Source organism: Thunnus thynnus, chromosome 10 (genome assembly GCF_963924715.1).
Source record: "Thunnus thynnus chromosome 10, fThuThy2.1, whole genome shotgun sequence".
NCBI classification, from domain to species: Eukaryota; Metazoa; Chordata; class Actinopteri; order Scombriformes; family Scombridae; genus Thunnus; species Thunnus thynnus.
The window spans coordinates 31675726-31690002 of NC_089526.1; the positions used below are offsets into that span (position 1 = coordinate 31675726).

The window sequence follows — 14277 nt, forward strand, 5'->3', positions numbered from 1 at the left end:
CTATGTCTTGGCCCCATCTCCCCTGTCCCCCGAGTCAAACACACACAGGTAAAACCCCAAAAACACACACAAAACTCCGAGCTGGACCGTAGCCCTGAGAGAGAGATTGTGTGAGAACACTGTGACTCACTGTTTGCGTGACTGTTTGTGCGTGCTCGTATGCGCACGCGCATCTGTGCAAGTCTGTGTGTAGGTGCATTGTATCTGTTTGTGTATGTTACAGCGTGTTAATTTGACTTTGCAGTCAGATGACAGTGCCACTGTACAATATGACGCTCAAATGTGCCAAGTGCGGAGTTATCTCTTCGGCTGACGTTTCCACCACAGCTACCAGTAACGCCATGTTAGTCCCGCTAATTATTTTTCCTTAACTCTTTTTACCTCTGTTCTCTTCTCTACTGTACGCCTCCCTTCTTCCCCCTCACTTGATTGGTTCTCTTTCCTTTATCCCTCTGTCATTTTTTCTTCTCCCTGATGGCCTGGCAGGGAGGATTTCACTCAGTATGAGAGGCTCCTGAAGACAAACTATGTTTACTGTATATGTATATAAATCTGCATATGTAATTGATGGTTGAATAAGAGTGTCTGTGTGTGTGTGTGTGTGTGTGTGTGTGTGTGTGTATGTATGTGTGTGTGTGTGTGTGTGTGTGTGTGTGTGTCTGTGTGCTTGTGTGCGTGTGTATGTGTGTGCATGCATGCGTGTGTGTGTGTATGTGTGTGTGTTTGTTCCTGTGTGTTTAGAGACCAGCAGAGCCACAAAGCTGATTAGAACAAATGTTGAGGAAGCCATAGCTATAGATGCAGAGAGGAAAGCAATACACTTTGACTGTCTCAGTTGGTGTTTAGGATCTATGAGTGCCTATATGGATCTTTTTCATTATTTTCAACCTGGGTCTTTTTTTCCTACCGTCAGCTATTTTCCTAAAAGAGTCTCATCATAACTATAGACATTGATTGCAGAGAGTGTTGCTCTGTGTTATAGTCCACAGACACAGCTTCTCTAGGTTTTAAATAGCTGGGACTGAACAATTATCACAGAACATTTCACTTCATACTCTGTCATGTGACATTGCTGCCACCATCACACACCATACACATTATAGGCCTACATTTTTTCCGGCTAGTGGTTGCAAATACTCCAAGGAGTAAAAAACATCAAAAATATAAACAGAAATATGTGGAAAAAATGTAATCATCCACATGCTACTGCAACAAATTCAGATCTGTCAATTTCATTTCGTTCTGCTCCTGTGTGTTATCTATTTTGTGTATTGACAGAGTGTCTTCCTAAATGACACGGGGGAGATCTAAATGCAATAGGGAACTAATTTAAAATATTGAAGTTATAATGTTTATTCCTATCACATCATGGTGCAATGACTATTTTTGCTGCCAACCTCGTCCTGTCCTGATCCCGTCACATTTTAGTCCTGATTCTTTTTTTACTCTTCCTAAATTACATGTGTAGATTTCAATACAAAAGGAAATACTTTTAAATATTCAAATAATAATTCTGGTCTCATAAAGGTTCCATTTTTTTTGTTGCCAACCTCAACCTTTTCAGTCGTCTTTCAGTAGTAGTATATATTCCCTTTGTTGACTGTAGAGTCTCTTTCTAAATGTTATGGGTAGATCTAAATATAATAGCCAACACTTTTAAATATTCAAATACTGATGGTCCCATTGTGGTCCCATGATTTTTTTTGTTGCTGCCATGCTTACTATAGAGTCTCTCCTTATATATGTGTAGGTCTGTACTAGTACTGTACTATAGGCAACACTTAAATATTCAGATAATACTGTTAAGGCCTATACACTGTACCTTCCTCGCTTACTGGCTCCTTTCTGAGGATAATCATACAATATGCCCCTGCGTTGAAACTGTAGTTCAGCATATGAAACAAAATCAAATGATAAAATCTTTTGGAATTCACAAGTTTCACAATTAGATGTCTATGTCTATTGTAAACACAAGATTTAATCAGCATTATATCGATCATAAAAACATGAGTAAATTCCTTGTTGCATGTTACCACTCTTGTTACTCTTGTGTTGATATGTTTCACTAGTTTGTAATGCCAGATGAAGATACTGAAGTCAGCAGAAAAAAAGACTGCTAATTACTGCTAAGACGTTGACACTCTGCAGTTTGTATTTACTGAAAAAAACACATGAAAATAGTTCACAGCAGTTTCAGTAGTATCTCTAACACTATGTGGGTGTTACTGGGTGGGTGGATGTGTTGTAATCACTTTTAGGATTAACTTTATATTTCCTGCTACTGGTGGTATCTGAGAACAGCACTCCCTGCAAATGAAGAAGGAGGTCTACAGTAAAATAATAATAATCATAAACAATTGGTATGGAAAACAAGTTCCAGATTGAAAATAAGTGGTCATTCAGCCCTTTTGAAGCTGATATGTTGTGCCAGTTTTCAGCATTTTTACACTCTGACCGATTTCATACCAGAACTGACTTTGAGGTTGTGAGTGTTACTGTGGGCAGGGTGGGAAAGCCTCTGAAACAGGATTCACAGAATGGGACACATCAAATTTCAAATGATGTCAAGGAAATTAATGACCAACATCATCAAACCCAAATACTGACGGCTTTGCTTTAGCCCCATTTAATACCAGAGGTGGAAAGTAACTAAGTACAGTTAGAGTTTTGATACTGCTGCTTTGTGGCTTTCCATTTGTTAGACATTATTTTTTATGTTAATATGTTTGTTTGATGTTTCATATTCTATTAATGAATACATTATTAAATGCAAACTAATTGATGAGCTTTGGAAAATGTAATGCATTGATAGAATTTGAACAGGACATTCTGACAATTAGACACTATTTCAAAGCCAAGTAGTTTATGTCTTCTGTCTTGATAGACAGTAAATAATGCTTATTGTTATTTTCCCCCATTAAATCTCTATTAGTGCATGCTTTTCTAACGTGTGCTAACCTGCCTTATATGTTAGCCATGATTAATATTTGGACGTAGATGTAAACACTGTAAGTCAGACAATGGTGTCTTCAGGCAAGTGTATGTGTATGTGTCCACTTAAAGGAGTAAACCAGCTGCAACAATTAAATACCTTTAATAGGTTTATGAAATAATAACTAAACTTACAGTATATTTATACATGTGTCTTGATAAATTCAGGATAACATACATTGTACAGCTCTATTTCTATCAGTACAAGAGATGCGTCATACTCTTTTTAACATAAGTACAGTTCTCACTGACTAATTAACTCTCAGTTCTACTTTGCAGTTTGTTGTTTGTTTTTTTTTTTTATCCGTCTTCAGCTCCTGTCAATAAAACTCAACACTTCCTGCACATGTTAAGCATTGAAAACATTAAAGCAGCTCAGGGGCCAAATCACTCTCTTCTCTGATACACTTTTAATGTGAAACATCAGCAGGAGGTAGCACAGATTGAAAAAAACCTGCAAAGCAGAATTGATAAGAAATAGTCAGAGAAACTCAGAGCGGCAAGTATGACATGACTGTTGTATCAATGGAATTAGTGCTGTGAAAATGTATTATGCCATGCCAAATTTACCATGTGAAACATAGAAAATCTTTGAATGCACTACTCTTGGCTATAATGGAGTCTTTTTCCATTGTTGCATGCATCATATAATTTTACATAAGTAAAGGTCTTTTTCCACCTCTGGAATATTCTCCAATTTAATGTGAACACCTGTTAAATGGGAAAGATCCTTTCATTACAGTAGTTACTGTTCTTGTTTATTCCTTATCTGCACATTAGAACAAATGGAATGAGTCAGAAAAACACAAGAACAGCAAAGTGGGAGCAAAAACATGGATGGGGGAGGATGACACTTCTTCAGACTCTCTCTTTCTGTCTCCCTGTCCTTCTCTGCTCTGCCTCTTCTGTTTGTCTTTGCATTCTGTTTCAGCCTCATTACACTTGTTTTTTCCCCACTGCTCACCCTCGCTCCTCCCTCTCTTTCCTGTGGCACTATATCCTCTATGGTTTGATTGAACCATCTTAAACATACATGCATGTAATATATGTGAATTACGAACATATATATCTGAAAATAATGGATGTATGTTTTTGTTTGTGATAGTAACATAATTATTTGTTGTGATGTTATGTACTTATGCATGGTTAGAGTTGAAGGCTGCTAACACTATGTTATCAGCGTGGACAGTTATCAAGAGCAAGTAGGAGATTTGTTTAGGATTGTGTTACACATTACATTCTCTACTTTTTTAGATGTCACGAAAGAAATGAAATACAGTTTCTCTTTTGTTGTTTTCTTAGCTAATAACAAATATGAAATGTATTTAAATGAAATCATATGTACAGTTTACACCATAATTGTTAGAAAACACCATAGGCTTTTCCTGTGTAAAAAGGTTTACCAGTGCTCTTTTTGACTGCCATTCCCCTTCCGCCCTGCAGGGCATCACTGTGGAGCTCCTGTGTGGTTTTGCCCCTCCTGGCCCTTACATGGATGTCAGCCGTCCTCGCAATCACTGACCGGCGCTCTGCGCTCTTCCAGATTCTTTTTGCTGTCTTTGATTCACTGGAAGGGTTCGTCATTGTCATGGTGCACTGCATCCTGCGCAGAGAGGTACCTCGCATTACCGCATTACTCGTAATACTTGCATTACATTGAATATGTAACAAGTCAAACTGCATGGCAGAGGTGAATAACGCAGACTCGACCAGATTCACATTTTTACCACCAGCATGTGAATGTTGGTAGATCAGTTGGTCTGCTTGTTCATTTGTTCAATGTCTTGGTCAAGAGCGTAATATCTCGACAATTTCAGGACAGATTGGTATGAAATTTGATGTCCATAGTCACGGTTGCCAGAGGACGATTCCGATTGACTTTGGTGCACCCCAGACTTTTCTCCGAGCATCCATCAGCAACACAAATTTCCCCCTGATCAAAATGGACATGATCCCAATGACCTTTGGCTGCCATCAAAACGGACATTTTTAGTCTCACTACTTGTTAGACTCTAAGACGAGCAATACACCAGTTGTCACATCTAATACTTCTTTAATTCAATCTGTAATAAACATTACAGACTTTAGGGGCTGTAGGCTTTGAGCTTTATTTAATAGAGGACACATGCTTAGTATTTGCAAACTGATGTATTTGTGTTTGTATACCCTACCAGTACAATAATCTACTTTATGCTCTCATGATCTGTAACAGGTTCAGGAGGCAGTGAAGTGCCGTGTGGTGGACCGTCAGGAGGACACGAATGGAGATTCAGGAGGATCTTTCCAGAATGGCCATGCTCAGCTCATGGTATGAATATGTTGGGTTATTTTTTTTATAATCAGATGTTATTTTGAATATGGGCGTGTGCACTAAATACAATATTTACTGTTTTTCTGTCCTCAGACTGACTTTGAGAAAGACGTTGATATGGCTTGCAGATCAGGTAAGCTCCAGGTAGAAATTGTTGGATTTTGTGTTTGCGTGTGCATTTGATTTGACTTTGGGGACTACTGTTCAAAAGCTACAGATGTCTCTCTGTGCCTCCTCTCTGTATTCCTCAGCGTTGCAGGAACAGATGTGAGGCATGTTCCCCCTCAGTTAGGCAGTTGTGTCTTACAATCAACATCACAGCAGACTCCCTTCGCCAAGGAGCTGTTTTGACAAGAGATACGACACATTACTGCTGCATAACGCAGTTTAGCCCAGGTTGATGGGAGTGGGACGAACGTGTGCTGAGCAGTTATATGCAGATAAATAGGGCTGTCTGAGTCTCTCCTACACTGCCGCTGCACAATTAAGTCCCTCCCGACAGTGCTGCATCAGATACTGGCTCTGCTCTGATATCCGCTGGGAGTGAAAATCTGATTATCTCTTGAGACAGGATATCAAGAAAAGCATCTGGAGCAGAAAAGCTATTGAGACACAGACAGGCCCGATCGAGAAAAGACAGAAAAGAACAAAGAGAGATGATTGTTTTTTCTCTTTGTTTATGTCAAGAAGGAGGAGGGAGCACAGAGAGCGACTGTAAGATATTTAGTCTTGTGAATAAAAGCGTCTGATGCTGTTTAGCAGCCTGGATATGGTGTGGGTGATGCATTCTGCCATAAGCCAACAGCTGTTATGGTGAAATGAGTTTGGGGTCACAAGGTAACAGCAGGCAAGATGGCAGCCATGTACTGTCATTTTTTTATTATATATTAAAAAACAGGAACTTTCTAGAGATCTTCTGATTTGTCAGCCCACTCAGCAGGGTTTGACCAATATGGGTGTTTGAAGGGTGATAGCAATGTTTTTTTTTTTGGATTGAGTCTGCTGATATTGCCTGCTGGATCACATTATCATGTGTATGCATCATTTCCCTGCAGGGCTGAACAGCCTTGAAAATAGCATCACTATCCTTGGCTTTCCACTAAAGCCAAGTATATTAATATATAGGATTTGGTCATGAGACAATATAAATTTGTCCAACAGTTGATAACATGGTAGCAACTGCCCCAATATTTATCAGTTAAAGAAATCTGATAACAAAATACATTATTTGCGGATATTTGATAACATAAGCAATTTTTTTTTTTTTGATGAGGATTCCCTCGATGCATTTTTTTAGGAATTGTGGCCAAAATATTTTACAGTTGCAAAATTGACTTATCTGTGTTTACTGGCAAACATATTTTCTGTTAGTTTGTTTTTATAGTGATTCCCATAGCTAAACAAGCATTTAACTGCTTTAAATTGTTATATTATATTTATACACAATAGTTCATAGCTATAGAGTTTTACTAGAGACTGACATTGGTTTGCTTCACATTGTGTTTATTAATAAATATATAAACATATGTGTTTAATGTGTTTACTGGAAGACAACAGAATACATAATGCACAGTGAGGGGGTGCAGGGATCAGTTGGGACACAGTTTTTATATGCCCCAGGGATCCCAAGTGGGTAAATCCATCCATGGTCCAACCCTTTATCTGAGACTGGTTTCCTGTCTTTGTCTTGCTTCCAGGCACTATGAAGCGATCATCCCTCCAGGGGGAAGAAAAAGCCTCCGCTGGGACTCTCACCCTTCAGAAGGGTTCTAACTTTAACACCATGCCAGCCAGCATGGCCAAGGTTCACCTCCAGAACGTGGCCGACTACACCAGCCACACTCTGACGCTGCGCAGGGAGAAGGGAGCCACTAAGGGAATCAGCACCGAGCTGCCGGGTGCCAAATCCATCTATATCTGCGATGGCGAACTCTTCAAGCAGCTGGACGGAGAGCTGCCTCGAGGGAATGGCGAAGGCAGCAGCTCTGAGGGCACTGGCAAAGGCCCGGGGTACGTCATTCTACCAACCAATAACACAGGCACCCTGAAGCCAGCCAAGGGGAAAGAGGAGCAGACAGCCAAGTATAACATCAGCATTGAGCAGCTGCCTCAGACGAGGCTCATCCACCTGGCTAACCCTGCCAACAGCGAGCCAGTGCCTGGCTTTGGGCTGAAGAGCCTGCCTGCTGACCAGGTCAGTGTGTCATGCTCAGAGAGAGACTCACCTGCGCACAACCTGCAGAACATACCCAGAGACTCCCAGGTAGCCAACAGCATGTGTGACGGAGGAGACTCCGGAAACTCCGGTGTGATGTCCAAGAGTGAGACCGTCTCCACACTGTCCATGAGCTCGCTGGAGGTGAGACCAGTAAACTAATTAGTATATTACTAGCAATACATTATCAGCCTCATACTTCATACTTAAAATAAGAGATAAGACATGCATGTAAAGCAGGGTCATTGGGTGAGGATGAGTCTCTTCTATATCCTGCTGCAACTACATACCATAAATTCTCAAAAAAAAAAGTTTTTACTTTAACTGCAGAAATAAGACACCCGTTATTAGAAACGTGTTTAGGCTCAAAATCAAGATTATAGACAAACCATTATGCTGGAATATCCACAGATGAAATATACTTTATCTAATTTTTATAAGACATCTCCCTGTTTTCTGATCTGCCCATTTTTAATTTGCTGTTAATGGCAGTTCAACACTTGAACCATATTTAACAGTTTTCTTGATAAATTCAGAGTAATATAAATTTACACAGCACCAACAGAATCATGCCATACAGACCATTCCACTGTTCTGAGTTTATTTTTTAACAAAACTACTGTTCCCAATCAGTAATTAATTCCATTCACTTCTAATTTCCCATTTTTTCAGTGAAGCTTCTTTCAAAAAAACTCAACACTTAAAAACTCACACATTAAAATCTTTCCAGCAGCTCATAGGGCATAATCATTTCCTGTCCCATAACATCTGCAGGAAGTGGTGTTTCATTGATAGTAGCTTAACACAGATCGAAAAAACGACAAAGTAGAAGTGATTGGAATAGATGAGCGAATTAAAAGAGTAACTCAACAGCAGCAGGGTGAGTATGACATGACTCTGTTGTACTGATAGAATAATCCTGTGCAATTGTGGAAATTATATAAAATAAATTTGTAGCTATTTTTTGAGACTTGGCCATTATTTAAATACTGGCTTTTGTTTGAGAATTTATGGTAGTATCATTGTGTTAATCATCATTTCCGTCTCATCATATCTGCTCTTTATTATCACAGTTTTAAAAAAGGGACTGTTTAACCATAAATCAGTTTCTTGTCTTACCCATATATCAATGTCAGCGATTCCACTGGTCATGACTGCTTACTTTTGGTTTAATCATCTATAAGTTTGCATGAAATGCAGCCATTTATATAGTCAACACTGTATAATAACAAGTGATAATCTATAGTATTGTGCTAGAATCATCTATGTGGCATGTATTTTGCCACAGGCTTTGTTTTAGCGACAGAGCATTATTTCATTCTCCTTAGAAAAAGAAATGATTAACAGAGATCATCCCCTCTATGATGCTTTAAATAAGGCAACAAGCCCCTTTATTTCATCCATAACAAACACTGCATCACAAAAAATATCCCAGCATTTTCTGGCCCCATGTAAGGATAGCATCTGTGAAAAGGTTAGTTTTCACTCAGCTACTAGTGCAGACAGCAGTGGCAGAATGAGACGACACAGTGATCAGCACACAGTGGCCTGGACGTCTGCCTGCTGGTGTCTTTTCACTTCGGGGCAAAACACACTTCCATAATGGTGTGCGAAGCGGCAGCTGCTACAGCAACCGAGCAGCCTGAAGGTCAGGTTTTCCTTCACCACTCCATGACGGAGGACTTAAAGGTCATTCGGTCACAATCTGTTAACTGCAAACTTGTGCCAACAGGGTCAGAATGACCAGCAGCAAACCTTGTTTCCTCCCTGAATGTCTCATGGCTCTCTTCTGAGCCCCAGAAACACCTTGCTGATGTGGAGATACAGAATGAATTACTTAAGAAACACTTGAGCATTTGTCTGCTCACAAGGCACACAATATCAAGACACATCTTTAATCTCTCTGTCTCATCTTCCCCCAGAGACGAAAATCACGCTATGCAGAGCTTGACTTTGAGGTAATTTTAGTCTCTTTGATTCCTACAGAGCTTTTTCAGACTTAGACCAAAAAGCTGATATGTCTCTTAGCTACTCAGACCTCTAGATGTTTGCATACATTTATTATTCAAAGTTTGGGCTGTGACTGTAGTGTTGAGATAAGAGACATTGAATGTGAAGGGGATAAAGTAGGATTGATGGTAGCCTGTGCTGTTTACCTTGTACATAACGTGCAATGTTCCTGTGTAGAAGATAATGCACACCCGGAAACGCCACCAGGACATGTTTCAGGACCTGAACAGGAAGATTCACAGTGCAGACAAGGATAGAGAATCTCCACCTGTTGACGCCAAAGCTGCCAAAAGATGGAGTGTGTCCTCTGCCAGCAGCGACAAGACCAACATGAGTGTAAAGAGTTTAACTTTATTCTGTTCTGCCCCCCCCTCCCCCTCCTATATCTAATGTTGTTCTCCTTTTCTCTTATCATTAGCATAAATCACCACACTTGAGTGGAGTTGCCTGTTTAATTATAAGTGCATTCATTTTGAAGATAGTATTTTTAATCTGTTCACAATGTCAGTGCCAGAGCAAATTAGCCATGAGGGCATAGGGGCGTAATTGTTGGTGGGCGTAAAAACTACAACTACAAACTTAGCTAAAGACACACTGTCAGTCTAAATGTGGCAAATATTTGAAGGTTCTCTCAAATTATGCAACTTGTTACAAGACAACGCATCGCAACAACAGTCTTATGAGTTATTTTTTGTTGAGATAGCAGCATAGGCTCTAACTAAGCATAGGCTAAAGTTCTGCTGCCCAACAATGGCATGTTTAGGTTTGATTATTTTCATCAAGTAATTACATTTTCTCTGACCATGCCAATTCTGTGTCTGTGTATGTCATGTGTTTAAGCAGATACGCAATGACTAGTGTGTAGCTTGGCAAGCTAACAATGATTATAGAGCTTTGTGCCACTAGTAGTATGAGCTAGCAGGTTGGCTACCTGCTAAACTGCTACATGTAGCTTGGCAAAATAGAACTGTGAACTAAAGCCACTGAAAACTCCTATTTGAAAGTTTTGTTTTAACAATATCCACAGTGCTCTTCATCATAGACGCTCATGCCTTCTTGATAATTTAATCATATGATAGGTTTATGTTTTGGCCAACAGTTTTAATTATTTCTACATAAGTTTGGTGTGGTTAATGGCTGAATTCTACAATACCCAATAACCTCAATGACAACCTCAACGTCAACAGTCAGCTAACATTGTCTTTGCAGGAATGTCCACCCACTTTGCTACGCTATAGCTAATTGTAGAGTTGAGATTCAAGACATTATTATTTGTTATGTGGAGAATTGGTTTTTTGTATTCCTTGGCAAGGCTATTAGCTAGCTGACTCACACAGTCTTTATCCCACTAAACAATAGGAAATTAGCTTGGGCTTTGGTTGCTTGGAAGCTAGTCTCCCTACAATGTCACCAGCACTGGGTACAGAAGGAATCCATGTTGGCCTTATAACTGCAGTCATTTTATGGCACCATTTCCCCTCTACTGCATAACCCCCTCAGCTCCGTTTGTTGAACGGCTTTGGAGTCGGGTCTCCTCTGGCCTAGGGCTAAGTCCAAGTTTTAAAGACAAGGCCACAGCTATTGGACACTTATAGTTTCAGAACCCAAACCAATATTTGTGATAGTCCTGCAGAATCACTCTCCAGAGAAAAAAAAGCAAACAAAAAAAAACATGTCATTGTAAATTGATCATACAAATTGAAGAGGCAGAGAGATCAACTTCTCCAAGGTGGATACAAGATGTGTTTTGAGGATGTGCCAATCAATAGAATCCTACAATACAATCATAGATGCATCCCAATCCATATTAGCATAGCTAGTTAGATTTTTGTGCATATACTCATTTTTGACTAAATCAGCAAGTTCACATCCATTTTATAGGAGTTTGTGAAAAGGAATCTTAAAGGAATAGTTTGAGTAGTTTTTGGGAAACACGCATATTTGAGTATCAGAGTAAGTTGTGAAGATCAACTCTAATGTCTGGAGCTGGAGCTAAGAGGTAGTTAGCTAAGCTTAGCATACAAACTGTAAGGCAGCATCCTGACCTAAAAAAGCCCTGCATTAAAACAATGCAAGCTGCGTCGGTGGGGGTGTGGTGTTTAAGGCACCAGTGAAACAATGAAATATGATCCAGGAAGTCAAGCCAGGGCTACAGATTAATGTGTTTAAAGGTTTATCAGACTGCAAAACACTGTACAGAAGTTTGTTTGGCCAATGTAGTGCCTTGCCTGATGATGTTGTGTTGCTGAACCACATTCAACATTTTTGCCAGTCTTTATGCTAAGCTAAGCCTCCTAGTTCCAGCTCCATATTTGACAAACATACACGAGTGGTATTGATCTTTTCATGTCACTCTTGGTGAGACAATAAATAAGTGTATTTGTCAAAATGTCCAACTATTCCTTTAAGAAATGTAGAAAATTACTGAGCTAGACCGATAGAGAGCAGCTTTAGATGAAAGAGGTCCACCAAAAGAACTCAGATACAACACAGATTTTACTACTATCTTTGCCAAACAAGATTTTTTCCCCCTCTCCTCCTGCCATCAGGACAAGCAGCAGACTCCGAGTAAGAGGGCATGGGAGGGCATTAGGAAGACCCACTCCCCCCCATCCTGGGTGAGGAAGGACCTGGAGACAGTGGTGGCCTCCCCTCTGGAGATGCAGACAGTGGAGTGGGAGAAGACCAGCGCAACCATTCCTCTGGTGGGCCAGGAGATCATGGACCTGCAGACAGAGGTGTGATCAAGACGGGCTGCCTCACACCCACAACTCCCTTTTTTCCCCAAAATGCTCTTGGACAAACAAGCAGACACACCACATACACTGCCCTGCTCTGTATTTCTAATCAAAGGCTGGAGGGAGCCCTCTGCGAGAATGTGAGGGGAAAGCGAGGCAAGGAGGAGAGAGAAGTGTCACAATATCATAAAATCAATTTAACCAATTAAAGAGAGAACAGGAACATGGTGTCTCTTTCTATCTTGTTTCATTTGATGTTTGATGTTTGAATTTCACCAGAAAAAAACTGGTCATCTTGTATATGGTCTTGGATACCATGCTGGCTCACATGCAAGACAGATTGCCAAAGTAGCAGATTCAGCTACTGTATGTGCATCATACAGTCATGTAATAAACAGCATAGCAAAGGTAATCATGCAATGTTTACCCCTTGTATTAAATGGTTACAATGTAATAGTCATGATTATGTCTCTTTTTTTTTTCTTTTTTTTAACTGTTTGAAGTATTGTTGCATCACTGTTCCGCTCTCTCTTTCCCCTGATCAACGCTGACGTTGTATATGGCCTCAGATGCCTCTTCTTCAACATCAGTCATGGACAAAAAAATAACAACAAGGGTTTGAGGAGGCAGACTGCCAAACATACACTTATGTGCCCCTCAATGCAGTTCTCTCCTTCCTACAGCTCACCCCAATCCTTTTGGCTCCACCACTTTATCCCTCCTGATCCCAGTGGGGCAAGGTCGGCCCTGCAGCGACAAGCCAGGTGGGAAAGGGGGGTAAAAAAAAAATCAAATATGTCACCCTGAGCCAAAATGGCAGGTTGCCTTCTCATCAACGGACACCTCAGAGACGCCAGCTAGCAGGCTTTGTGCTCTAATCAGCCCTCAACCTCAACGCAGCCCACAGAGGGACAACATAGACGCCACTGTCGGCGTGTCCGGAAGGAGCCACATTGGACGAATACATGCTGTTTGTGTCAGTTTGTTGATGTACAAGCAGGCTTGGTACAGTAAATGCAAAATATGACGGGGGTGTTTGATGACGCTAAGGAAAAAGTTACTTGTGTATGTGTGTATGCGTGTGTGTCGAGCACTGGAATATGAGTAAATGACTATATCTATAAATATATATAGTATGAGGATTAAAGGTGATGTTCTGTACAAGGCAGAGTTCGTCAGAGGGATGCTGGTCGCACACAGAGAAAGCACAAGGCTCATTTGGAGTCCTGATGTACAGCATTGTAATTATTTCACAGAGTTCTACAGAATGGATTTTAGCCTATAAATATCTTTCTTACCTGTGCTTGGGGAATAGTTGTTATCATTATTATAAATATGAACATGATTATTCTGATACTGATCCTCCCATTCCCTCCCCTGTCCTTTCAGGGTACTGGACTATACGAGTGTTCTGTATCGCAATGTAACAGTGTGTGTTTTGATATCACCGCCAGTCACTCCCTCAGATCTGTATTTGTCAAAACCCTGATCGCTGACCCCTGACTTCCAAACCTCTAAACCCCCCACCCACCCCACCCTGCCACACACACCCTCCCACCTTCCCTCACTCCCCTTTTTATTTTACTGGGGTCGCCTCTTTGTTAATGTACAGTTTTCAGAGCACAAAATGAATGTGTCTTATTTCTAATAAAAGCATATCTATATAATAAAATAAAGTCGTCATGTTTTATCACTACATTTAATCAAACATTGTGATTCATCATGTTTCATTAAACCTATGGTTAGATAGGGATATGTTTTCCTTGTGTTTTTGTATTATTATAAAATCTCTATGGGGAACCCTTGAAGGAATAATTTAACATTTTGGGAAATGTGAATTCTCGAGATGAGACAATCAATATCAATCTCATGCCTTTGTGTTAAGTATGGTCTGGAGTCAGGATATGGTTAGCCTAGCTTAGCACAAAGACTAAGCAGGGGGAAACCGTTACATGCGCCTATAAACACCTCTAAAACTTACTAATCAATGCATCTTGTTTGTTAGACCTGTA

General features: G+C 40.3%; 1 protein-coding gene across 5 annotated transcripts in view; it reads left to right on the forward strand.

Moving 5' to 3' along the window:
* Positions 1-13908, forward strand: part of LOC137191974 (adhesion G protein-coupled receptor B1-like) — a 61430-nt gene extending 47522 nt beyond the window's left edge. For 2 of the 5 annotated variants that reach the window (XM_067602497.1, XM_067602499.1), the window contains 8 exons: positions 245-343; positions 4435-4606; positions 5204-5299; positions 5396-5435; positions 7000-7661; positions 9440-9475; positions 9705-9863; positions 12077-13908. In XM_067602497.1, the coding sequence (XP_067458598.1) occupies positions 245-343; positions 4435-4606; positions 5204-5299; positions 5396-5435; positions 7000-7661; positions 9440-9475; positions 9705-9863; positions 12077-12271 (1459 nt within the window). In that variant the 3' untranslated portion in view covers positions 12272-13908. The remainder of the gene's footprint in view (positions 1-244; positions 344-4434; positions 4607-5203; positions 5300-5395; positions 5436-6999; positions 7662-9439; positions 9476-9704; positions 9864-12076) is intronic. The other 3 variants (XM_067602494.1, XM_067602495.1, XM_067602496.1) reach the window with 2 other exon arrangements.
* The last annotated feature ends 369 nt before the right edge of the window (positions 13909-14277 follow it).